General features: G+C 36.3%; 1 protein-coding gene across 1 annotated transcript in view; it reads right to left on the bottom strand.

Moving 5' to 3' along the window:
- LOC149799891 (DNA replication licensing factor mcm7-like) overlaps window positions 1-16,201 on the bottom strand; it is a 59,679-nt gene extending 43,478 nt beyond the window's left edge. Inside the window, exons 1-2 of the mRNA XM_089959339.1 lie at window positions 16,070-16,201; window positions 2,729-2,808 (exon numbers count right to left, since the gene is read on the bottom strand). Of these exons, the coding sequence (XP_089815465.1) occupies window positions 2,729-2,808; window positions 16,070-16,100 (111 nt within the window). The 5' untranslated portion in view covers window positions 16,101-16,201. The remainder of the gene's footprint in view (window positions 1-2,728; window positions 2,809-16,069) is intronic.
- Between the last annotated feature and the right edge of the window lie 9,469 nt (window positions 16,202-25,670).

The following is a 25,670-nucleotide window of genomic DNA, read 5'->3' as shown; positions in this document are numbered from 1 at the left end:
TTGAATCATGGGCTCACAAGGTACTCTTTTTCAATGATATAAGTGATCCTACAAACTCGGATAATATTTATGAAAAGGTACGCACGTTTATTTGTACAAGGCACATAAAAAGCATAACTTACATGTTCACAAAGAGTGGCAATAATAAAGGCTAAAATTCTCATTATAGATTAACTAAGATCATCACCAATCTATGTTAGTTTTGTGCTTTGGCTGAACAATATCAAACTTTCCACACAATCTAAAACTTGATGTTTCGGTGTCTCCTTTGTTGATAGTTGGTGGATTTGTCTTTCTTTATCCGACAGCGATACAGGCCATTTAATCATTAAAACCTCGAAATTTTGCTTGTGTCAAGAGGGAATTTTGACCAGCAATTATACCAGTACATTAATGTGTAATTGCCTAAAATTGGGAGATTTTTCGTGGCATTTTTAAAGCCTTGATTTCACTAAATATTGATCCATCTTCAGAGTCGAATATGGGCAAAATTCGCAAAGGATGTGTGGTTTCTTCCTGTGACATGCCTTATTTTCCCCCAGGAGGTGCCCTATTTTCATAATCACGTCAGCTGTGGCCATACTGCACAATATCTAAAGGTTAGTCTTAAATAAATGAGCAAGAAAGACAGCGAGACTAATTAAAAGTTAATCCTTATTGATGCAACTATTTTGTGAAAACAACTGATACAAAGAAACCATATTCTACATTGAAGGTACCTAAATAGGAAGGCAGCCTCACAGTATCATACACGTGGTAACTATTTTCCCCTCGTTGTATATCCAACCTTGTTCCTTTATAGATAGTTCCCGAATGACGTCATCAGCCGCCATATTTATGGTCAGCAGACAGATTTACAGTTGACTTTATATGGTGTTTGAAAGTCAAAATAAATTCATTAAAACTCAAGATACTTTTACGGAAACTACATAAATAAACAGAACGCAAATCACGCTTTCTATATCTACATCTGTGATTGATATGTTGACTTTGCTTCAGCGTGCCTTGTTAAAAAAGGTAAATTTTGGTGATCACACATAGGAGAAACTGCAAGTGACCTAATCGGTAAGCATATATTGTCAACTCGTAAGGCATTTAATATTGTCTAATATAAAACAAATGTATTTTTAATTAATTTTTTGAGGACACATGCTTTGTGGTATGTATTTTCATTCCTTCTTTTAATTAACAATGGTAATTAACGTTCATATATAAGGTATAAAAATGCCAGGTGCTCACTATGTAAGTTTCTTTGGTGGGAATGGAGCTACAGCATTGACCATGATCATTCATTGGAATGAAATTAATTGCTGACAATTTTATTGTTGTGGTTTATTTTTTTTGTTCTGGTTATTTTCTGACTTTTGTATTGTTGTAGATGGAAAAAAATCATAAATTTACGTGAATAATGTTTGAACATAACATCCTATTTAGTGAAGAAGAAAATTCTTTTTGGTAAAGTAATTATTTTGTTCACGATAATATTCACAGTAGTCGTGTATGTAAGATCTCGACGCTGATATTTATGTTTTGGGCATCAGGGTCGTAGCACTTAAACATAAATAAGATGTGATACGTCTTACATGTAAGACTATATGCACAGGTGATACAACAGAACATCTTTCCATGAACTGCATACGATATATCTTCTTTATGTAGGACTTTTCTCTTTTAGGAGAAATTACAAGCGAAGACATAATGTAATAATTGGAAGTTCTCTGCAAAAAATCTGGAGATATAAAATCGGGAGGTAGGCATGGACTGACCCCAAATTTTGTGAGTTTTTTCTTCAATCCCTGGCATGAGAGTTGACAGGTATGGTGCAAGGTTGCTTACATCAAAGCAAGCCACAACTCAGCTTTTAACGGTATTAGAATAATTTTCGAAGGATTATTTCTGAAACTTCATTGTTGTATTTTGGAGAAATCATTAAAATTTAGTGCAGTGGTGCCCATGATTCGACTCTAAGGGATGTACTTCATTCAGCATGTGTTCAAACCTACTATTTACATGTGGTGGCACCATTATGTAAATACGTTCAGTAGCCTAACTGCAAGCATTGAATCAAACCATATTGTTAATTGTTGTGTTGTCATACTGGGATCAAATTTTAATGAGTTAGGTATTTACAATTTCAAGGCAAAATAAAAACGTAATTACTGGTGCAGTGATATAAAATGTTCAATGCAATGATGCATAAACAAACAATAATTGAGTCAAAAAAGGGGGAGGTAGTGTTACAGCAACTAATGACTGATCAATTCTTGTCATCGTTTGATCAAATTATAGACAAATCTAAATTAGGCAGAACCAATAAGAAAACTGAAAATTAAATAAATTACTTTTCAAACAAGTTTATAACATTTCTTTTTAATAATCATACATACCATGCCCGAGATAAGTATATGTGTACTTTTTGTTAATATAAGTTTGCCTAAATAAATGCATTCAGAACATACCATGTGCATCTTGTGATGTCTCGGAGTTGTGGGTCAGCTTATACGTGGGTCATGCACTTTTTAGTGTTTATATCTGCTCAATTTGAGGGGTCAGCTTATACACGAGTATATACGGTACATATCACAATCACTTGTACACCTGCAAATGTCAACCTTTTGCTGGCCATACCTCACATAAAATAATGTGACAAAAAGTGACAGGATTGTCTATGTCCTATCAATCTCCCATGATTGTATAATTATAAATTGATCAAAGTAAAAATTTATACCAGTTGTTGTCCATAAACAAAGTCCTTCCCACCATCATCACTATCACGATAGAACTCTTGCAAAAGTGTCTTGATTTTCTCTGAAGAAAAAAAACAAAACATTTAAAATATAATTTCTGTGAAAATCAAATGAAACAAAACAGTACATTTATATAAATATTACTGTGTGGCAATCAAGGTATTTGAAACCATATAGTAACATGCTTTGCTAGTTTTACATTTTAAGTTCGGTAACATGGGGTATTTTGTGAACACAGCAAAACAAAACTTGTACTATGAGACAAAGCTTTGATCATCAAGATGAATATCATAACATTAGCCAATTTAGCATCACATCCAGGGGTCAACTGAACTTTTGGAAGTCATTATTTTCATTTGAGCTGACCCATCTGGCCAAAGAAAAAAACATGTCAAGTCCACCCTGTTATGACAAACCATTATCTCTTACCATAAATGTAAATAGTAGATTTTATAATCCAACTTGAGGGAAACTCTACGAACAAGTTGTTCACTACCCTTTTTTAAAAATATAAAAAATATATGACTGGTGGCAGAAAACAACGGATGTAAAGACAGATTTACTATTCAAAGAAACGCAACATGTCATAACCATTCCATGCATTAGTCAGTTCCTGGTGATACAGGCTTTTACTACATGGTTAAGATGTGTTGTTCTTGCTTTAGGGCAGGGGTCGGCAACCTATGGCACGTATGCCAGACTTGGCATGCAAAGCGATTTTCAATGGCAGGCGGAAGACCCCCCAAAAGGTAATAAGTGGAAAAAAAGATTTTTTTTTCAATGCAAGTCAAAACAACGTACGTCAGCATAATGGCTGCTGCGTGCACTGGATGGTGCCATATCATTTTCTTAATATTTCTTGCATTAGCTAGGTGTCGCCACATGTCCGCTTTCACTGGTCAGCAGCAGGCTATATTAGTTATTGCCATTTCTTATGTTCTTGTATTAAATACAGTACCCCTAAAATGGCTGAAAAAAAGGCAAACACTTGATCAACGCCCAATTCAAGAAAACTGGACAAAAGAATATGGATTTATACAACAAAAGGATCGTGCTGTTTGTGCTTTCTGTTGTGAAAGTGTTGTGTGTCATACGTCTAGTGTACAAAGACACTATGAAACCAAACATCAATCCAAGTTTAAAACCTCTGAAGAGAAAAGTGAAGCCATCAAAAGGGCTATTTCTGGTTTCAAGAAACAAACTGGTATTTTGAGTCAAGCAGTTGGAATGAAGAATAAAGCTACTGAATGTAGTTACAAAATTGCTCAGTGTGTGGCTTTGAAAGGCAAACCTTTTACAGATGGAGAGTACATCAAAGAAACGTTTTTGAACAGTGCTGAAATTCTGTTCAGTGATTTACCAAATAAAGAAACTATACTGTCTTGGATACGAGAAATATCAGCTTCTGCAAGATCAATTGAGAGGCGCATAACTGATTTGGCCGAAAATTTAACAGTTCAACAAACGACTGAATTAAATCAAACTATTGTATTTAGTGTCGCTCTTGATCAAAGCGTTGACTTGAATGACTTGTCACGCCTAGCTGTAGTCACACAATATTGTGAAAATAATCGTATTTATGAAGAGTTGTGTTGCTTGTTAGCTCTTCATGATACAACCAAAGCAGAGGACATTCTGACTGCATTCGTAAGCTATTTCAAAAATCAGAACATCGAGTTGAATAAATTATTCTGTGTAACAACTGATGGTGCTGCTGCAATGGTTGGCAAAAAGGATTTGTCACACTTCTTCAGAATCACATTGGACATCGACTATTAAACTTCCACTGCATTATACACCAGGAGAGTTTGTGTGCAGAGATCTCATCAGTGGACTATGTGATGGCAACTGTTGTTAAGATAGTCAACTTTATAGTTTCCCGCTCTTCATTGATTCACAGGTAATTCAGGTCTCTTCTACAAGAAATTGAGAGTGAATATGCAGATATCCCGTTGTACAGCAATGTTCGCTGGCTTAGTCGAGGTAAAGTCTTGAAAAGATTATTTTCTTGTCTGGAAGCAATTAAGGTGTTTCTTGATGAAAAAGAACAACATTTTCCAGAATTGAATGATGAGGACTGGCTGTTGAAGCTGATGTTTCTGACAGACATAACGACACATTTAAATGAGTTGAACTTGCATTTACAAGGACAGGGTCAAACAGTACTTTAACTTTTTGGCTACTGGAAAGGATTTGCGTTGAAACTGGACATATTTTGCCGTGACATCAATGCCAAAACATTCAAGTACTTCCCAGACGTGAAGACTCATTCAGATCGATTTACAGTGAATATAGATGAGCTTCAGAAGTACATTGAAGCACTCAAAGTGGAGTTTGCTAAACAAAGTCAAGACATTCAAATTCATGGACCCAAATTTTCATATCTCATCAAGCCTGACTTGCTTGATCTGACTACTACCCAATTAGACCTGGATCTTTTTAGGTGGATGGATATTGACGATTTTGAAATGCAGCATGTTGGATTTAAGACATCAGAATTATGGACATCAAAATTTGCCGAATTGCGGAAATCTCTGGAAGGAAACAGCTTAGAAAACTCAGCTGCTATTCTCAACTGCTGGCCATTCCCCCCTGAAGCATTCATCTGTTTGAAGAAAATTGCATTTGCTCTACTTTCAGCTTTTGGTTCTACTTATATTTGTGAACAGTTTCATATATACGAGTACTTATATAATATATAAAAATATGGTAGAGCAGGTAGATTTATAGGAATATAGGTTGTTGGCACGCTGAATGAATTAGAAATCCTACTTTGGCACACTATTATCAAATGGTTGCCAACCCCTGCTTTAGGGTGATCCTTTACATGCATGCATAAGCCATTAAAATCCAAAGTCAATTGCCAAGTACAAAGGTGTTCTGCTCAGGATTAATATTAAAAAGGGAGTCTTTTAAAAGATTTTGTTTCACAGATTAACTCTTAACCTTCTGCGAGTACTTGCTGCCCTGGCTACTAAGCCTGATAAGCAGCCTGCCTTCTAGCAGCAGTTTGTAGGCTGAACCCCAGAACATCATAATAGCTGCCTGAGTAAGTACTTCTCGAGTTATTTACATGCTGTCTACATTTTCTTTATCAATATTGTCTCATGCAAACTATGTAATTTAATGAAAAATAAAATTTTAAACACCAATGTTTTGTGCCACTCATTTCCACCAACAAGTACATATAATCCACAGGAATCAATGTTTATATTCACATATTTATAATAAAAAAATATATCTCAATACATGTGTTTAAAATGTAAATTAGATTACTTTTCTCACCATTATTTTGCACACCAATCTGTCCACTATTTTACTGCAGATTTGGTAATTTTTTATGATACTGCCTGAAGCACGTAAAAAGAAATCTATCTCCCTTGCATTTCCTTCTAAAATAAATGCTGGCCCTGCTGTAAAGTCGTCCACATTTACTGGTCTCATGTGTTCCAACCAGATTTGATTGTCTTGCATTTCATCCTCGGATTCAGATAAATCTGAAATGTCAGGTGTCGAAACAGGACTTATACTGATGTCCAATCCTTCTTCTTGAATCTGGTTAAAATCAATATCATCACTTTCAAATCCTTCAAAACTTCCATCAGAATCGTCGGAATACATGAATGTTGACATTTTGTTTACTGTCACCACTGACCTCATTTTCAATAGAATTTCCTGCTTATGTGCTGTAAAACTACCAATAGAATACGTTCATCATTTTATGTAAGGACTATTTTCATTGGCTAAATATTATAAAAGAGAACGGATGTTTGTAATTTCATCCAATACAAAGCTTTAATATGAAACGTGTATATGCGTATCTGGGGTTTCCCAACCCTTGGCCGGAAACACATGTATGAGCCAGCCAGGACAGAGAGAGTATTATTAGCAGCTTGTATATGCATCTCTGGGGTTATAAGGCTATTTTTATGGTCGAATATATGCGTTAGCAGAAGGTAAAGAGTTAATAGAAAATGGACAATACTTACAATCTACAGAGAAAATAAATTTTTTTATTAGCAACAAGAAGCCCAATAATAATACACCTGAATAACAAAACTGACTAACACTCCAGCATGAGTTACAGACTGACATAATTGTTCTCCTCCTATTATTTCAACAACAAAAAAAAAGGTGATGACCAACTTGTTGATCTAAAGGGGAATCTTATCCATCATGCATGTCATAAAATGTGAAAACCCATATGGACATAAACTAGGGTAACATCATTCAAGTCATGTTGGGTCTGACTCGTGTCAAAACAACAAGTTCAGAAAATGCAGAAATCTCCCTTCAGCACAAAGGACAAGCAAGCAATATAAAATAAATTGGAAATGCGCAGAAAATTACAGGTCAGAGGTCTCACTAGGATTTTAAAACTAGGATTCCAGGACTCATATTTTGATAAAAATAAGAGTCTCACCAGCTGAAGTTGTAGTCTTCTCCCATACGTATATTGGGCATACCTTAAGTGGCTAAATGTCCAGATGAGAAGAACCAGTGGTTTTCATGAAGTTTAATTTTCCAAATTCTTTACACCACTTACACATAGCTGTTGTTTGTCCACTAGAGTGAGACTGAATTTTGTCAATTCAAGGAAAGGCCTTATTCCTAACACTAACCCAGGCATTACACTTTCTCACACTTGGCTACTGTTCCATCTGAACTATCAGTGCTAGAAACTTCAGCACTCCAGAGGTCTCGCTAGGATTTAAAACTCGGAGTCCAGGACTCCCATTATGGTAAAAATATGAGTCCCACCAGCACATGTTGCAGTCCCCTCCCAGAAAACTATGTAAATTATAAGAACTATTGGTTGCCATTGAGTTTAATTTCTACATTCTTTATAACACTGACAAAGCTCTTGTTTGTCCATCAGAGCGAGACTGAATTTTGTCAATCCAAGGAAGGTCTCATTCAAAGCACTAAGTTAGGCATCACACACTTTCTTAAACTTGGCTACTCTCCCATCCAAACTATTAATTCTAGCAACTTTAGCACTCTTCTGAATCTCATTACAATCTTCATCAGTTTGCCATTTAACCCCAGAATACTTATCCAAATTTGTGAATGGCACTTTATCTAAGTCTCAACAGGTCTTGATTCTGAGGTCACATGCACGGCTTATTCTGCCACACTCGGAAATGAACACAATAATGAAATGTAATGTAGTTTATGCGATGACCACATGTAAATCTAATAAACTACATGATCACATGTACATCGCTATGTCTTTCTGCCTCTGAATTCAATCACTGGACATATCAGTACATTTTCACACCCAGCCGCCAGCCGAAGCTGTTTTACTTGCCGCCCAGCTATTGCATCGTGATGTAATGTATAATGGCAAAATGTACATCAGGGGTCTTTCAGCCAATGAAATCTGTCATCAGTACATTTTCCGACCCAGCCACCAAAGTCTTTGAACTTGCCACCCAGCTGTTACATCATGCACATTTTATGTCCTCTTATAATTGCAACATGTACATCAAGTGGTCTTTCAGCTAATGAATTCCATCATTGTAAATATCAACAGACCTAAATGATCAACACATTTCCCACCAAATAGGTGGCTGAAGCAGGACTGGCAAGTCTTTGAATTTTTCCACCCACTTATTACATGCATACGGAGGACTCGCACCCAAGTGATTTTATTCATCCCAGATAAACAAACTGGCGTCCAAATAAGTGTGATTAAACATTTCCAAGACCTCTGGTACTCTTCTAAATCTCATCATCAATTTAATGTTTAACCCCAAAATACTTGTCCAGATCTTGCAAACAACATTTCCAGGTCTTGACGTGTCTTGATTTCAAGGTCACACAGACTAATTATTCTGCCACACTAATAAATGAACAAAATAATGAGAGCTATATTTGTTCCTTTAAGGTAGTCTCAGAATGACCACATGTACATCTCTGTGTCTGGATTCCTCACTGTAACTATCAGCACAATTTCCCACCACTCAGCCGATACTCAAAGTCTTTGAACTGGCTGCCCAGCTATTGTGTCATGTTCTTTTGACGTACTCTTATAATGACAACATGCACATCTGAGGGACTTATAGCCACTGATTTCTATCATTGTAAATATCAGCACAGCTAAAATGATCAATTGATCAACACATTTCCCACTCAGAAGGTGGCTGAAGCAGGACTGTCAAGCCTTTAAATATGCCGCCAAGCTATTGCATTCATACAAAGGGCTCCAGCAAAGTGATTTTTTGCATGCATACGGAGAACTCTTGCCCAAACGATTTTCTGCATCCCAAATACGTGTTATTAAGCATTTCCAAGACCTCTGAGGCATCACTTTAATCCTTGTTTATTCCCAAAAAGATTAGATGCAGATTTTGCTTTAGTCATTTTTTCAACCAAAACCCATTCTTCCAGATAACACTAGTCAGTAATAGCTGTTTCACTTAAGCTGATCCACATACAGAGTCACATGACTCTTTTTCAATGCTATAAGCAATGCTACAAACTGAGGTAATCTTTATAAAAAGGTACACGCGTTCAATTGTGCAATGTACATAACCAGCATAATTGTTACATGTTCATGAAAGAAATGGTAATAATAAAGGCTAAAATTATGAATATAGATTAACTAAGATCATAATCAATCTATTTTACTTTTGTGTTTTGGCTGAACAAAATTATAAGTTTCCATGGAAAGATGGATATTTTGGTGTCTCCTACAGGCCAGCTAATCATTAAAACACTGAAACTACCTTAGGTTAAGAGTGAATTTTGGCTGGCAACTATACGATTACTTTGATATGTAACTGCATTTCACTTCGTAATACTAGCAGGTTAAGAGGGAAATTTGACTGGCAATTACGATTACTTTGACATGTAACTGCATTTCATTCCATAATACTAGCACTATTACCATAGTTTTATATAAAAAATGGTGGTCTAAGGTTGCTTCCATCAAAGTGTGGCAGTTTATAGTGATGTCTAGCACTGGGGCATCATGCCACAGGATGTCCCACCCAGTCACATTATTCCGACACCAGGCCTAACACTAACCTCATAATGCTGAGTGCCATGCGAGGCAGCTATTAGAACCATTTTTAAAGTCTTAAAAACAGTGTCAACAACCCTGAAACTTTCCTGAAATAAACTGGTGACACAGAAGTAGTTACTTATGGTCATGTAGTGTGTACAAGTACATGGTAGCTAGCACTATGCAGTAAAATTAACAAAAACTTTTAATACCACAATACCATCAAACCATAGTCCTACAACACAAGTCCCATCACATGATATTTTTGTTTAGGTTGATATTTATTATTGCCTAAAAAATGGCCTTTGCAGTATATTCCCAAGTTGAATGACAGAAGACCAAGAGGTAACATTTTCAGAAGTATCATGCTTGGCTGCCCACATCGACACTCGTCTGCCAATTTAAATCTTACTGAACATAGGTACTTCGCTGTCCTTATCCTGATGGAATCAAAATCTGAGAGTTGGAAATGGATGCATTTTCATGTTTTGATCAGCTGATCTGAATGCAATGGAAGCCAGGAATGCAGAAATGAGATTATATTGAAGAATAATGAAACAAACAAAAAAAAATACTAATACTGAAGAAAGTGTAAAGATAGCTTCACTGAGTTCATCCGTTTTACCAGTTTCAGCATTCCCAGCTTCCATCACATTTCAACAAAAACTGAAATGCAGGTCAACATAACTTGAAAACATCCATTTCCTTGTGTGAAAATTTTAATTTAAAAAGAAGAAAGAGTAAATAATGTTCGCCTAAATCAATGACTTCAATCTGTGAAAAAGCTTCAGTATGTGCTGTCAAGCGTGCAAAATGTTCTTCAAAATTGGGACACTAGTTTCAATGTCAGCCAGCATCAGAACACGCTACACAAGGCCATTACTTAGGCAGCACCCAAACATGGATAGCCTGTGATGTCTTACATTGTAGGACTTGGTCAACCGATGTCCTACAATGCCTTCAAAATATCCAACATATGAAAGATCGTTCCAACTGGTTTGAACAACCATCATGTGTATGCAAAAAATCTGAGTATTACATCACTGCTTTTTGTTTTCCTGATGAGTCTGGTTCCCGTAGTAGTGTTTAATAGTATTGTAATAGACTCAGGATTAACCAGTTCTGCACCATAATGGGGTTGGGGTGGATTTTACTACTGTATGTGAATTGTCCATATGTTATTAGAGATGTTTCTTTTAAGATATTAGTGTTGCATGTTTAGCTCATTGGACCTAGGGCAGTGCAGGAGCATGTAGTTGTGGCAAATTAGTTGCTTTGTGGTTACATGGATTTTTACGTATAACTGCTCCCTATTTTCGATAATGCGCCACTTCATAGGCATGTTCTCAGACTTCCTGCAGTCCATGGAGTCAGATTATACTAAATTACTAGTTAGGTAATCCATATTTAATATGTACGTTGGAAATCTCTGTCAATATGTTTTAGCTATTACCATGTTGATCAGTGTATTACACTTGGCTTGTCAAGGTTTGACATTTTACATTCAGCACCGTTTCTTGCACAAATTACATGCTTGTGTTACCTCATTTAACCCATTACCTCATACAATCGTCTTTGGACGCCTCTACAAAAGTCGCATCGAAGCGACTTTTGACGCTTCTACTAAAGTCCCATAGAAGCGCCTTTTGATGTCTGCTGTAAACATCTGCCATTTTAAGCCGGTTTTCGTAGCGCTACCTTCGGGGAAAACCCCTTATTAGATACTACATTCATTTCTGTGAATGACAATTACGTAAGATCACGTGGTCACTGTTTATGTACTGGTCGATATCTGCTATTTAAAGTAACTGGGTCGTAATCTCCACTCTTCAAAATGGCGGTCGCGGATTTCATTCAGTACTTACGAAGTTTTCATGATTAGAATCACAACTACGAAAGATTCAATAACCTAGGTAAAGACTCTGATATTGATATAGGCTGCAATTAGGTTTTATAAATTATCAAATTTAGATGACTTAGTGATGTAGACACAGATGAAAAACTTGTAAATTTCGAGTATGAGAAATGGCAGCTCTACAGTTGGTCACACGGCCGCACTGACATGACAGTGAACGAATTCTCTCCAGATTTTCAAGCACATAACAAATTCTTCCGTGATAAATAATTACACAGCTATAACAATCGGACTTTGCTCTTAAATTGTTCCACATGTAATAGATGTGTACCAAAAATGTAAAATGGTTAAAATTGCTGTTAAACGTAACATACACTACATTGCTTAATAGTTCACAGGCAAGCTATGCGTATGCGGTCGACTAGGTAACCTATGTTCTATGTATAGCGAGCTGCACTTTGTCACTATGCTCTATGAGGTAAAGGGTTAATACCAGATGTGTTTTTCCATCATGTGGCTGCTTGATGTGAACGTCACGACACGTGTAGTAAATATGAAGTTTCAGGTTGTTCGTGTTTCGTGGCAAACGAACTTTTCAACGAACGAGTCGAGTTCTTATGGACGCCATTTTTGTTCCTTTGTGACCCTCGATGGTTAGATATTACAGGTATGTGATTCACATACATTACACTTAGATGAAGTCACAGTGAACTTATTGCCGAAAGTAATATCTTAAATATACCGACTTTATATAAAAACTGTTAGATTTATTGAGTAATGTAATTTGTGTTGTGCATGGTAGCAACCTCCCCAGCAACCGCAATTTTTTTAGTATCATTGTACCCTGTCATTGGTTTGCCACAGTTTATCCATTCGAGAACTGTAGTTTTTCTACTGAAAACTATATAGAAATATTAGGATACAGAGTTTTTGTCTCAGAGTTTTGTGCAGAGTAAGATATAAGATATGAGAATATTTCATATGTTGGAATATACTGAACCTTATTCATATGTGATCGATATCGCAAGATTTGCAATAGACTGAGGTTTGCCAGTTTGCCACATCTGATTCGTTGGCGGATTCGGTCTGCCAATTCTGATTGGTTCAGTACTGTCACGTGGTATAAAACCGAAGGTTATATATTGGAGTGGAAGACAGTACTTGTCAGATAACTGCAGAGCACGGTCAACTTCAAAACGAGAAATAACATCTGTGAATACTCCGTTTAGGTAATGACATATATAAATTGCTAAATAATAATAATAGTATAGGACTGACAAAGTAATAATAATACTCTGAATTATCTGGATATTAATTAGGTGAAAAGCTAGTAAAATAACCAATACTTGGAACATTTGAACATCCGTGTTTTTAACAATATGCAGAGACAAACATTTTGGAAAATTACGTAGAAATGTTGAGTAAGTAAATTAATCTTCAGAGTTATCGTGCAGTTATCTCCCACCACACTGGTAACCTGGGTTAAACGAACACAAAGCAAATCTTCAACTCTCGTCTGTTGGGGTCACTCTATGATTTCCAATTATTATTTAATTTATTTAACATTGAAACGGACTATTATGTGCTGAGACATTTCATTGAAAAGATCCTGGAACAAGACATCGGAAATTAATGTCAGTATCTAATTGTTACAATACAAGAGTGCAAGGAACGAGTGTTTCCTTGCAGGAGTATATTTGTCTTATTCCAAATGAATATTGTGTACTGGTAACGGTTTTTCAGTTTCTTAGTTATGTTACTTTCATTAAACATTTTTGGTTGACTTTACTGTTGAGTGGAACTTCTTCAATTAACCCTCCCTAGCAGACAGGAATTAGAGGTCGCTTACAGTATCCTGCCAAATTGGTAGTCCATAATTTGGGAACTAGACTACCTGTTGATACACCACCAAACAAGATTCCCTTTTTTCAAAAGAATTCAACATTTATTTCTTGACTCATCAACATCAAAACTCCATTTTTTATTGTTCAATCAGTACAATGTTAATGTCATGATTTCAATGGAAGTAATAATGAAACTTATCATCCCTGAGGTTATCTATAAATGCCAGTTCAAGAATTCTCTGAAACTCGCTTGCCCACAATGGTCCGTATCCGTGAAATCAAGCTCTATATTTTACAAAGTATTCATTTCGCTTGGCTGCCTTGTTATCTTTGATTAGGTATGAAAGAGTCGGTTAATTTAAGGTTGTTTCTGTTACATACACAATAACATTTATTACAGTGTTCGATTGATCAAACGAAGTGAGTTCACCCGACATACAACCAAGGCCACTAGATTTTAAGTTAGTCCAATTTTTGTGCCTTTTAACATTTTTTTTTATTCCACCTTTTTTTTAAATTCAAAAGACATAATTAACGCGATAATACAAAGGAGGCCAGCTTTTAATTCAGTGCAACAATACAACAAATACTTCTGCAAGTCAGTTATCAAAACTCGGTCGGCACTTAATTAGGTTCTCAGAGAAACGCTATAAGAGGACACATTGCATTTATGACGATTACACTTACAAGGAATTAAAAGATGGAACTAGAACACAAATTTCAATTGGTAAAAAAATTATTTAATTTGTATTTATTTATTAAAGCACTGCCTACACTCGGCGTAAGTGACATTTTCATTGACCAAAATTTCCTTACATGTCATTAATTGCGGTGTACTAGGAATGTCGTTTGGAAAGAAAATGTAAAAAAATTGTATGAGCTATTTTTAAATTTGATATTTCATAGTGTTGATTAAAATTTCCAGGTTCTATCTACCATTTTCAACAATAAAACGAGCGATAGATCAAAGTTTCCATTACCAGTTTTGATCGCGATTTTTCTCCAAGTTCAACAAATAGGGATAAACGTTTGGGGTATTTCTGGTTTTAAAAAATGGGATCAATGCCTGACACCACGTTATAAGCGGGTTCGTGAGTTATCAAGGGAGTGGTGTATTAGAAAAAAGACATCAGGGTAAGTAAAGTCTGAGAAAAACATTATAACTTTACTTTGTAGAAAAGCGTCGTTATTGGTTGCCAGTTGTGTGTGATATTTCTGAAAATTTTGACTTTCGTTACACCGTTAGTCAACATCAAAACAAGATACACCGTGCCATTAGTTAGGCTGTAAGACCCATCACCCCGCCCCCCCAGACCAAATATATTAGGTGATGTATCTTACATTGTAGGACTAGGTCAGCCCTAGTACTAATATTAGTACCCCATCTCCTACCTTGTGGACGGGGTACTAACATGAGCACGTACATGTCAATGGAGCAAGCCGGGTGTGACTCACACCAGGCACTCTTTAAGCCAAATATCTACAATTTGAACACATTCCTTGCATATAATGAAATAAATTGATTAGTTCTCCAATTTAATACCGGAAGTATCATAAATCATTGTAGATATAGTTGTAAAATCTTGTTTACCTTTCTTATCTGATATTTTCATTTTGATCATCCGCCATGTTAGTTCAAATAAAGATTACTTCTGTTCTCAGCCTCATTTGTTTATGTGCCATATAAGGACATTGGGGCCTTATTTGGAAAGGTAAACATATCATAGTAAAAATATGGCATGGTTTGACTCCGAAATTCTGTGCATTAAAAGTAAATGCAGTTTACCGGCAACTTTGATATTCCACAAAGAAGCCATTTTTTGCCACTTGATTGATAACATAGCGTAGAATGTCCAAATATGGTCTGGCAAGCCTTATATAGGAAAGGGGGTCACAGCGAGTCTCGCGTTATCTGTCATGGCAGACAAAGTGAGGTGTATCATGTAAGGGCTTAATAAATTCAAAATAAGCCAAACTTCTTTCACAACATGATTATACTTATATAGTTAATTTCTACACTATTAGTTATTGACTTATCTGACATTAGTGATTTTGTGTGTGTGCTCCATTACATGATATGGGATCAGATCGTAGCCTCAACCACAACAAATCAAGATGAGGCTACGACATCGTAGCTAGGTCAGCCCACGATATCACAGAAAGCCTTAAATATTAATACTCTTCATTAAGCTGTTGTAAGCTTTAGCCTACATTACGAAAACAATAAGAACTGGTCCAGATGGATATACGGAGGTGCAAGGAACTGTTTCCTTTGTATTATATTATTACAGATTTGGTAGCCACAACCCCACCCCTCTAGATAGATAGACTAACAAATCGCGTTTTAATTATTGCAAGACCGATTATACCATTTTTGTTTAATACAGATTTATTTCACGTAAGCTATACTATGACAAATATTAATAATTCTGTTTACGATCCCAAACTTAAAATGAGTGAAACCACGAAGAAACGACCGAAACCTTGAGCCCACTTCACCTGCATTGACCACACAGCCTTTTCTAAACACGTGAGAGCAATTTGCTACTGTATATATATTGCATATTATTGGTCAAACATTGGAATCCAGTCAGAAAATGTATTTGCTTTTTACCTGTTTCTGCAGTGTAATCTCGTGGTGGCATTTTCAGTTTTCAACACAGATTTTGAATGTGAATATATGGTATAACAATGACTTTTTTAAAACGGCGGGAAACAGGGTCACGTGGGTCAACATTGAGGTCACGTGCATCAATACAACCTAACATACTACTTTGCTCAGGCCTCGTTAATACTCCGGAATAATATAATGCAACATGTGGAAAAATCAGTTTGAAGATTTACTCATCAGTCTTAAAAATCAATCGAATAAGAAGCACGTGCTCTCATCATTGAATACCCTTCTGCTCGTATTGAGGTAATTACATTATCTGAGATCCAAAGTGCAATAACAAGACAAAAAGATGGCAAATGTCCTGGATTAGATTTTTATTTGTGGAATATTTTAAATTTTCAGAAATTCAGATACTAGACTTCATGAGCTATTGATGATTTTATTTAACTGTATGTTTGTGCATAACTTTGTTCCAGATAATTTCACAAAAGTTACAATTATACGGCTACTATACACAAAATTGGTAACCTGGCACACAAAAATAAATACAGACCTATAGTTCATATTAATAATAATAATAATAATAATAATAATAATAATAATAATAATAACAATAATAATAATAATAATAATAATAATAATAATAATGAGGACTTTGTATAGCGCGTAATCTTTAGAAGCTCTAAGCGCTTTACAACATTAGACAACACCTATAAGATAAAAACATATATATTGATATGATTACAAACAAACCCCAAGAAATTAGACAACATAGAAAAAAACATGCTGAGAATATTTAAGGTAGGAAACATTATTAGGTCTTTAAGTTTGTTCTTGCAGGCGAAATGAGTGAGTTTTGAGAGCACTCTTGAATGGGATCACTGTGTCTTTGTGTCTAAGTTCAGTGGTCAATTCATTCCACGTTGCTGGGCCCTGATATGCAAAAGAACGCTGTCTATATGACTTTGTTTTCATAGCGGAAATAATGAGTATACGATTGTCAAAGGAGGTGCGTAAGTATCTTGCTGGTGTTTACACGCGGGTGAGGTCGGATAGGTATGTTGGACTAGAGTCCGTAAGTGAAATGTGGCACAGAGAACAAATTTTGTGTTTGATTCTGGATCGAATGGATAGCCAGAGTAGGGTACAGAGCGCGGGGAGATGTGCTCTGATCGTGGTACTCTAAGTATGATCCGAGCAGCTGTGGTTTGAAGTTTTTGGAGTAGATATTGAGATGAACCAGACAGAATTGAGTTACAATAGTCCAGTCTTGAAATTACTAATGAACACACAAGTGTTTTAGTGGCATCAACTGAAAGATATTTGTGAACTGAGCTGATGCGTCTCAGCTCAAGATATGCAGGCTTGCATATGTTCATGACATGTTGGTGCAGTGTGAGAGTACTGTCCAGAGTAACACATAGGTTTCGTACTGATTGTGTGAATTTAATGTTGGTGTTGCTGATATTTATTGTTTCAGGTAAAGGAAGTGAATGAGAAAATCTTTGTGTTGTAATCAGAATGGCCTCAGTTTTATCATCATTCATCTGCAGCTTGTTACATGTCATCCATGATTTCACATCAGAAATGCACCTCTCTACACCTTGGATGGTAGCATCAACTTCAGCTTGGTGGCTAGATTTGTATATTTGGGTGTCATCAGCGTACAATTGGTGAGACACTGGATGATGATCTATGACACTTGAGAGCGGATGAGTGTATAGAATGAAGAGAATAGTTTAAAGAACAGACCCCTGTGGAACACCGCAACATAGATCAACTGGGCTGGAGTGTATTCCATTTGCAGACACAATTTGTATCCTGTTGACCAAGTATGACTTGAACCACAGTAAGGCTATATCATGAACGCCAAATATATGCTGGAGACAGTTAAGTAATATATCATCGTATATTGTGTCAAATGCTGCAGACAAATCAAGGAGGGTGAGGACTGCAATCTTTCCGCTATCCAAAGCAGAGAGAATGTCATTAACTACTTTTAGAAGAGTAGTTTCAGTACTGTGGCAAGGGCGATATGCAGATTGTACATTGCTAGAAAAGACTATTTGAATTCAGATGAGATGAAAGCTGGGATAGAACAATCTTTTCTAAGATTTTTTTTATATGAATTGGAGATTAGAAACTGGGCGGTAGTTCTTTAAATCGTTATGGTCTAGTGTTGGTTTCTTCAGCAGAGACTTTACAATGGCAGTTTTGAAAAATGATGGGAATTCCCCGGATGAGAGAGAAGTAATTAGAACATCGGTTAGTGAAGGCAATACTGGATCTAAGCACTCAAAAAGTAACGATGTTGGAATTGGATCAGGTTCACGTGACTGTGGTACACTCTTCATCACGATTGTACGTACGAAATCCATAGAGACAGGTTCAAATGCGGCTAATGGTTGCTGCTCAAATTCTGTATCCCAACTCTATGGTGACGACGAGTCAATTGAAATTGTGGTGTCAAGCTTATCTCTAATGGTTTGTATTTTGTCATGGAAGAAATTTGCAAACATGTCCGGAAGGTCGACTGGAGAGAAGGTACTTGGAAGTGGTGTACATTTGTTCCTTGACATTAGCTTGTTAGTAATCTCGAAGAGCTCTTTGCAGCTGAAACTTTCCATGATCTTAGTAGTGAAGTGGGCTGATTTCGCTGCATAGACTATATTTGTGACATTCTTCTTAACGGCTTCATATATTTGCTTATAAATAGTGAGTCTGGTGGAAAGCCAAAGCCTTTCAGCTTTACGGCGGTCTCTTTTAGCAGTGGGAAGCTGGTCCCTAACACTGCTATACAATGGAGAACACTTTTGAATTGATACTCTGCACTTGGTATCTTGGGCATATTTGTCGAGCAATGAATGCAGGAAGTTATCGAGGTGTTCTGCTGTAGGAGGTAAGCAAGTTGTTAGGTTTTCTTGGATGTCGTTCATTAATTTGGTTCTGTTTATCATACAGAGGTTTCTCTTAGTAGCAGATAAAGGTGGAGGGTTAGGGACTGATATGTCAATGTGGCATATAATGCAGAGGTGATCTGATGCAAGGTCATGGGATACCAGGGAGGACCGTATAATGTTATCATCAGGTCTATGAAGAATCCAGTCTAAAATGTGACCATGTTTATGGGTGGGTTGGTTAACTGACTGTTTGAAGTTGAAAACATTAATAGAATCTAGGAGTTTCGATGTGTTTGGGCTTCCGGGACAGTGAAAGTGAAAGTTGAAATCTCCAAGAATAATCAGGTTGCCACCTAACGAATTTCCATACTCCAGGAGATTCGGAAACTGCTCCTAAAAGAGAGATTCAGTCAGCTTGTTTTTTTTTTGTTGTTTTTTTTTACTAGGAGGAGGTCGGTATAGGCAGAACAAATGGAGTGACCTTTGGTCCAGTGTGAGTGTGGTTTGGACTAGTTCAAACAACGTGTGGTCGAAATTCAATTGTGTGGTGTGGTTAAGACGTTTGATCATGGAGTTCTTTGTGATGACAGCAATTCCACCTCCGCGAGAGTTACGGGGGAACGACTTGATGGAGTAACCAGTGTGTGTTAGATCCGCACACTTGGGCTCGTCATCTGATGTTTTAGCCATGTTTCTGTCAGGAAAAAGACGTCAGTATTCTGGTCGTTGATAAAATTAACTATTTCTGTGCGCTTTTCCGGTGGTCCTACTGATTGGGCATTGAATAATGCAATGCGCAGAGGTATATCTTGGATAGTTGTCATGAAGGTTGACGAATTAATAGGGATTTGAATTAGGTTACCTAAATTAAAGGTCGAATTTTTAAATTGTCAAGCCGGAAAGGGCATAAGGGAGATAATTGGAATTCTTCTTCCTGTTCTACGCCGGCCAGCTTTGAAACAACGTTTCTTTTATCGCTTCTGTTTACATTTAGGTAATGATAAATGTAGTCCCAGTTCGTTTAGTCTAGAGCACAATGTAGTGTGGAGAGCCAAGGAGTGGTCATTTAAAGCAATTACGGAGGGTCTGTCATAGCATAAACGGGTTTATTCAAATGGAAGTTGTAGCAGTGGAGCAAGACAGTTGAGAAAAAGTCTAATTGTCTTGTTTCCAAAACAAGGTGATGAAGAAACACATACGAACTGAACAGCCAATACATAATGAACACAAAACGTAGACGAAGACAGGCAACAAGCACAAATATCATGAAAACAGCACAAAAAACGGAACAGATGCATCAAGCCGGTTAAGCAATAGCGGCCATCTTGTAAATTAAGACTATTGTTTCAAAAATATTTGAATACATCATACTGCAAAGATGCGAAGTCACAATCGCCGATAATCAGTTTGGTTTTAGAAAGCAGCATTCAACAGATTTATGACATATGCCTGTAAAGAACTGTTAGCTATTATGTGGAACATGGCAGCCCAGTGTCTGCATGCATTTTAGACGCTAGTAAGGCATTTTAATGGGTCAAACATTGGACACTCTTGAAAAAGTTGATTGATATTAAAATACCTGTCAACATAGTTCATATTTTAGTTAACTGGTATTGCAAACAGTTGTATTATGTGCGATGAGGAAATGTAATATCCAACGCTTTTCATTGTAATCAATGGGGTGAGGCAGGGGTATTCTTTAATACAAACAAAAATCAGTATGCATGGTCTTTCAACCAACTTCTTTCAAATTACCTTCTCCTCCTCCTGTACATCTAAATGGCAATGCTCTTACATATGTAAACAATTATACCTATTTGGGTCATATTTTGAAATCCAATCGGTCAGATGATTAAGATATGATGAGACATTACCGATTCATGTGTACTCGAACAGACATGCTTCTGAGTACATTTTAGAATTGTTCATTGACTATAAAATTAGATTATTCAAATTTTATTGTTGCACCATGTATCGTGCTCCTCTTTGGACAAACTTTAGTGAATGTATGAAAAGAAAACTAGTTATTGGTTATAATAATTGTCTTCGTTTTCTATTAGGTCTGTACATGTTTGTACATTATAATGTATTTTGTTTTCCGCTCCGGTGGCCTAGTGGTTAGAGCGTCCGCCTCGGAAGCGGGAGTCGTGGGTTCGATCTCTGGCTGAGTCATATCAAAGACTTACAAAAATGATAATTACAGTTTCCTCGCTTGGCGTTCAGCATTAAGAGGTTAGTGTTAGGAGTGGTCGGCCTGGTGTCCGGATAATGTGACTGGGTGGGGCATCATGCTTCCTGTCTGCGGCATGATGCCCCAGTGCTAGACATCACTAATAAACTTCCACATTGCAGACATCGTTGCGATACGACAAAAATTACAGCTACGTAAAAAATCGAAATCACAACAACAACTGTATTCAGTTTTGATGAAGTAATGAGAAAGCCTGTATTCTCAATGATGAAAAGAATATCTAGTAGTAAGAACTGTATATTGAAATCTCTTTGGAACTATGACATTCGTTTAAATTCTCATATTATTAGCAGATGGAACAAATTACTCTTTAAATGTGCCACTTAATTTCGTTCTTAACAATGCAGGGCGCAGTTAATTGTATAGATGTATCTGAATATTTGTACGTATGATACATATGTTCTTTTATGTTTACAATGTTTTTAATTTAGATGTAGGACTATGTAGTCTGAAATAAAGAATTCACATACTTACAGACACACATACATACATACATATACATGCAAATCGCACTGCAGAATTTCCTTTCCCTAAGTGTCTATTCCGTATGCAACCAAATCAACCCTGATATGGCTTTAAATGTTCAAACAAGTGTATATAATTCATAAACTTGACAAAAATTACTTATGCTGAATATGTATAATTTTGAAATATGTATATTTAGCTGCAGAAAAACTTTTAGTTAAGTAAAATATTAAAACGTAGTTCACCATATTAAGATAGAAGAATGAATAGCTCATATATGTTCCATTTGTTTAAGTTGCACTTGTAATTAAATGAATATTTATGATGATTTGATCATTGTGCAAATGTATTTAACTGGAGGTTAATTTTTGTCAAGTTTATGAATTATATACACTTGTTTGAATATTTAAAGCCATATTAGGGTTGATTTGATTGCATACGGAATAGACACTTAGGGAACGAAATTCTGCAGTGCGATTTGGTAAAAGTATAGTTAATACTTGAAAAGGTAATAATAAAAACTTTCTTTTTTTCCACTTTCCACTTTTTTCCATATCAAATATTCCATTTCCTGAGTGACCATATCTAATTGATATTTGATAGTATAAGTGAGAGTAACTGGGTTGAAAATGTTTAGAAAACAGAAAGAAAATGAAAGGTTTAGATCCAAATCCGGAAGAAGTTAAATGGGGCTGGTACCTCAAGTTGCACATGAACCAAGTAGATGGAGATTGTGGTAATAATATACGGTATCAATATTCTGTTGCTACAAATGGTCTGACAGTTACAGGTCACCTAAGGTCAGCTCCAGGCTCTCACTAAGTTGTAATCTGGCCATTAAAGTAGTTAGACCAAACCATGTTTTGTGTTTTTTAGCGAAACATAACACTGGGTCAGAAGTGAAAATTTTGGAATAAGTTGGATTTATATCATTAAGAAGTATACTTCCATAACAATACTGAAATTTGGATTCACAAGTTTATGTGTTAATTGCGACATCGTGGAAAAACTCAATCAGCCACCTGAAATGGACCTTAATTCCCACCATCTAGCAGAAACGTGGGGGATGGGGGTGGAAGCTGACTATGCAGCCTATGCAGTTTTATTTAGATGTTACGCTTGCAGATAAAGAAGACAAAGAAAAAAGTTTGTGCTTTCCTATATATTATTGGTCAGGATGGTAGAGACATTTACATTTGAGGCCAATGAAGGTGGGGGAAAAAAATCCACTGACCAAAACGTTTGAGGATTATTGCAGTCCGGAGCAGAACATTATAGTAGAAAGTCACAGATTCATTACAAGAATCCAACACAAGAATGAAAACATTGACCAGTATGTAACTGAACTTAAATTGATTGCAAAGAATTGCAAATTTAAAAGTCTACAGGATGAAATGATTAGAGATAGAATTGTCTGTGGGACTAATTCTGAAAAGTAAAAGAAAGACTTTTATGAGAAGATCAACTGACATTACAAAAAGCACTGGTAATCTGCAGAGCGGACGAAGAATCCAAAAAGCAGATTCAAAGTATGCAAAATGAAGCAGGTGCATCAGAAGTTCCTGATGTGAAAATGAAGAAAAAAAGAAAAGAAAATTGCAAAACTAGTGTTATATATGAAACCAGACTCCAGATTATTCAAATGTGGCAAATTACTTGCAAACGGTACGTGTCCAGCCTATGGAAAAACTTGCTACAGGTGTCGACAACAGCATCATTTTCTGAAATGCTGCAAGACAAAACGGGTGCATAGTATATACGAATACTCAAAGTGAAGAGGAAGAAAGATCATTTGTAGGAACTGTGACAAATGCAAACAGTGAAATCAGGGACAAAGAATGCTACGTCACCCTGACTCTTCATGGTACTGATGTCAAATTTAAAATTGATACTGGCTCTCAATTAAACATCATTGTAAATCCCACTTCTGATACCATGTTATGTTTTGCTAAATAACACAAAACATAGTTTCAGAAGTGAAAATTTTGGAATAATTTGGATTTATACCATTTAGCAAAACGTAACAGAGATGTCTTATCTACCTCAATAGAACAATGCATAAAATATTTAATCCGTTGACTGGTCTTGTAGTACACGGGGTTGTATGTTGATTACACTCTAAACCTCAACCCCACCCCACCCCTTATAAGATGAATTTGCTTTGATATGTAATTAATGAGTTTTTCAATCTGACATGTCGATCAGACATTATCTTAGACTAACCAGCCTCAACCTTCCTCTGAGTTTGGACTATTACTTTACTTTGATTGGTTTCATAGCGGGGTGAAAGTGTACCATTCTTTCTCTATAGTGATACAGTGTGTAAAATTGAGCTGCTTGTTTGGACGGTCTCAGTAAGGTTTACACATGAAACACTATGTCATGGTACTGTTAACAGTAACTGTCCAACATCTCAGTATTGCTGTATCACTAACATTCATGCAATATACGTTATTTAAGCCTTTGGACCTGATGGGATATTCACCATATGATATTCATTCTTTCTTTCTCTTCCATTGTTACATGTAAGCAAATTCTCACTCGAAGAAGTTATGTTTTATTATTTATAACATGCCAATACTATTCATTCAATTCAATTCTTTATGGGGGGGGGGGATTATATCAAACTATTGTTGTGGGAAACCATACACATGTTTGTATCAATCAAAATATCTGAACCGTTAAACATTTTTGTCATAAAGACCCAACTTACATAGAAGATGAAGTACCTAGAAGCTGATACATTTCTCACAGACTGGGTTTGCATCGACAGCAATTCTTGATGCAACACTGATCAGCAAGGAAAGAAAGAATTTAGTCATCGCCCCTAAGAAACCAGAAATATCACGCCACCATAAATTCGGGAAAATGCATCAAGCAACAAATAATTAAAAGAAGTGAGTCATACCACTAATTAAATTAAATGCATCAAACCAACATTAACTCAAGGAAATGTATCACACGATCATTAATTCAAGGAAATGCGCCACACCAACATTAACTCTAGGAAATGAATCACATCAACATTATTTCAAGGAAATGCATCACATATACCCCCCACACACGCCCAACAGTTCTAGAAAATACAGATGCTGCATTAATGGCTCACTTAAACTAATAATTACCAATAGTTATTAAATCCTTTTGAAATTAGTAGATTATAAATCCTCCTTGCCTCCTGATTTAGCAACATAATCTCCCACCACCCACTACCAACCCTTTCACAAAATCTGAAATAAACAAATCAGCTGCTGATATTTTTAAAGTTACTAAGTGTCTACACAATCAATTGTTACACTCTTTTTTTTTTTAAAAAAGTTGTTTTAAAATTTCAACTTATAGCATTTTGCTTCTAGTAGTTACATTAAGATTTTCAATAAAGGGCGTCCGCATCTGCCCCTCCCCAGCCCCAATTTATTTTTTTACAAATCTGTTGTGCAGTTTATAAATATATCCCTTTGGATTATGACTTGCCCCCTCTCCTGAAAATATTCCTGCAAACGTACACATTTTCAGTGCAGTTGTTTCTTTGTTTCTTTCTTCAGTGTCTTTGTTTGTGTTAGCTGTCCAGCTCGTTAGGGTGTCAAGTGGTCTAAGACACTCACCTTGGCAGATCAATCACATCTCACACGTCAGCGTTGTCTTACGGATCCGTGGTTCTTCCCGGGTTCCTCTTCCATCAAATTTATAATATTTGTAATGCGTATCGTATGCTAAGAAAGGCGTTAAAACTACAAAACCTTGCTTCAAACACTTTCCAGCCGTTCTTGTAATAAACCCTTTTCAGCTGCTTGTGTTACTAATTGGAGGCTTTTTGCTCTTATTCTTGTTGATTATTTGTTTGTTTTGTTTGTTTTCTTTTAACGATTCAGTCAGGTTTTCAAACATTTCAATATTGACAACGTTTACATCATGTGCATATCCATGCATGGGGAAGTTTTCCAGCTTCCAGAGAGTTCATTTTGTGGACATCTCGATATCCCCA

Source organism: Sinohyriopsis cumingii, chromosome 5 (assembly GCF_028554795.1).
Source record: "Sinohyriopsis cumingii isolate HCF-2022 chromosome 5, ASM2855479v2, whole genome shotgun sequence".
In the NCBI taxonomy this organism is placed as follows: Eukaryota; Metazoa; Mollusca; class Bivalvia; order Unionida; family Unionidae; genus Sinohyriopsis; species Sinohyriopsis cumingii.
The sequence above is the reverse complement of the archived record's forward strand: the minus strand, read 5'-3'. Positions and strand labels throughout refer to the sequence as shown.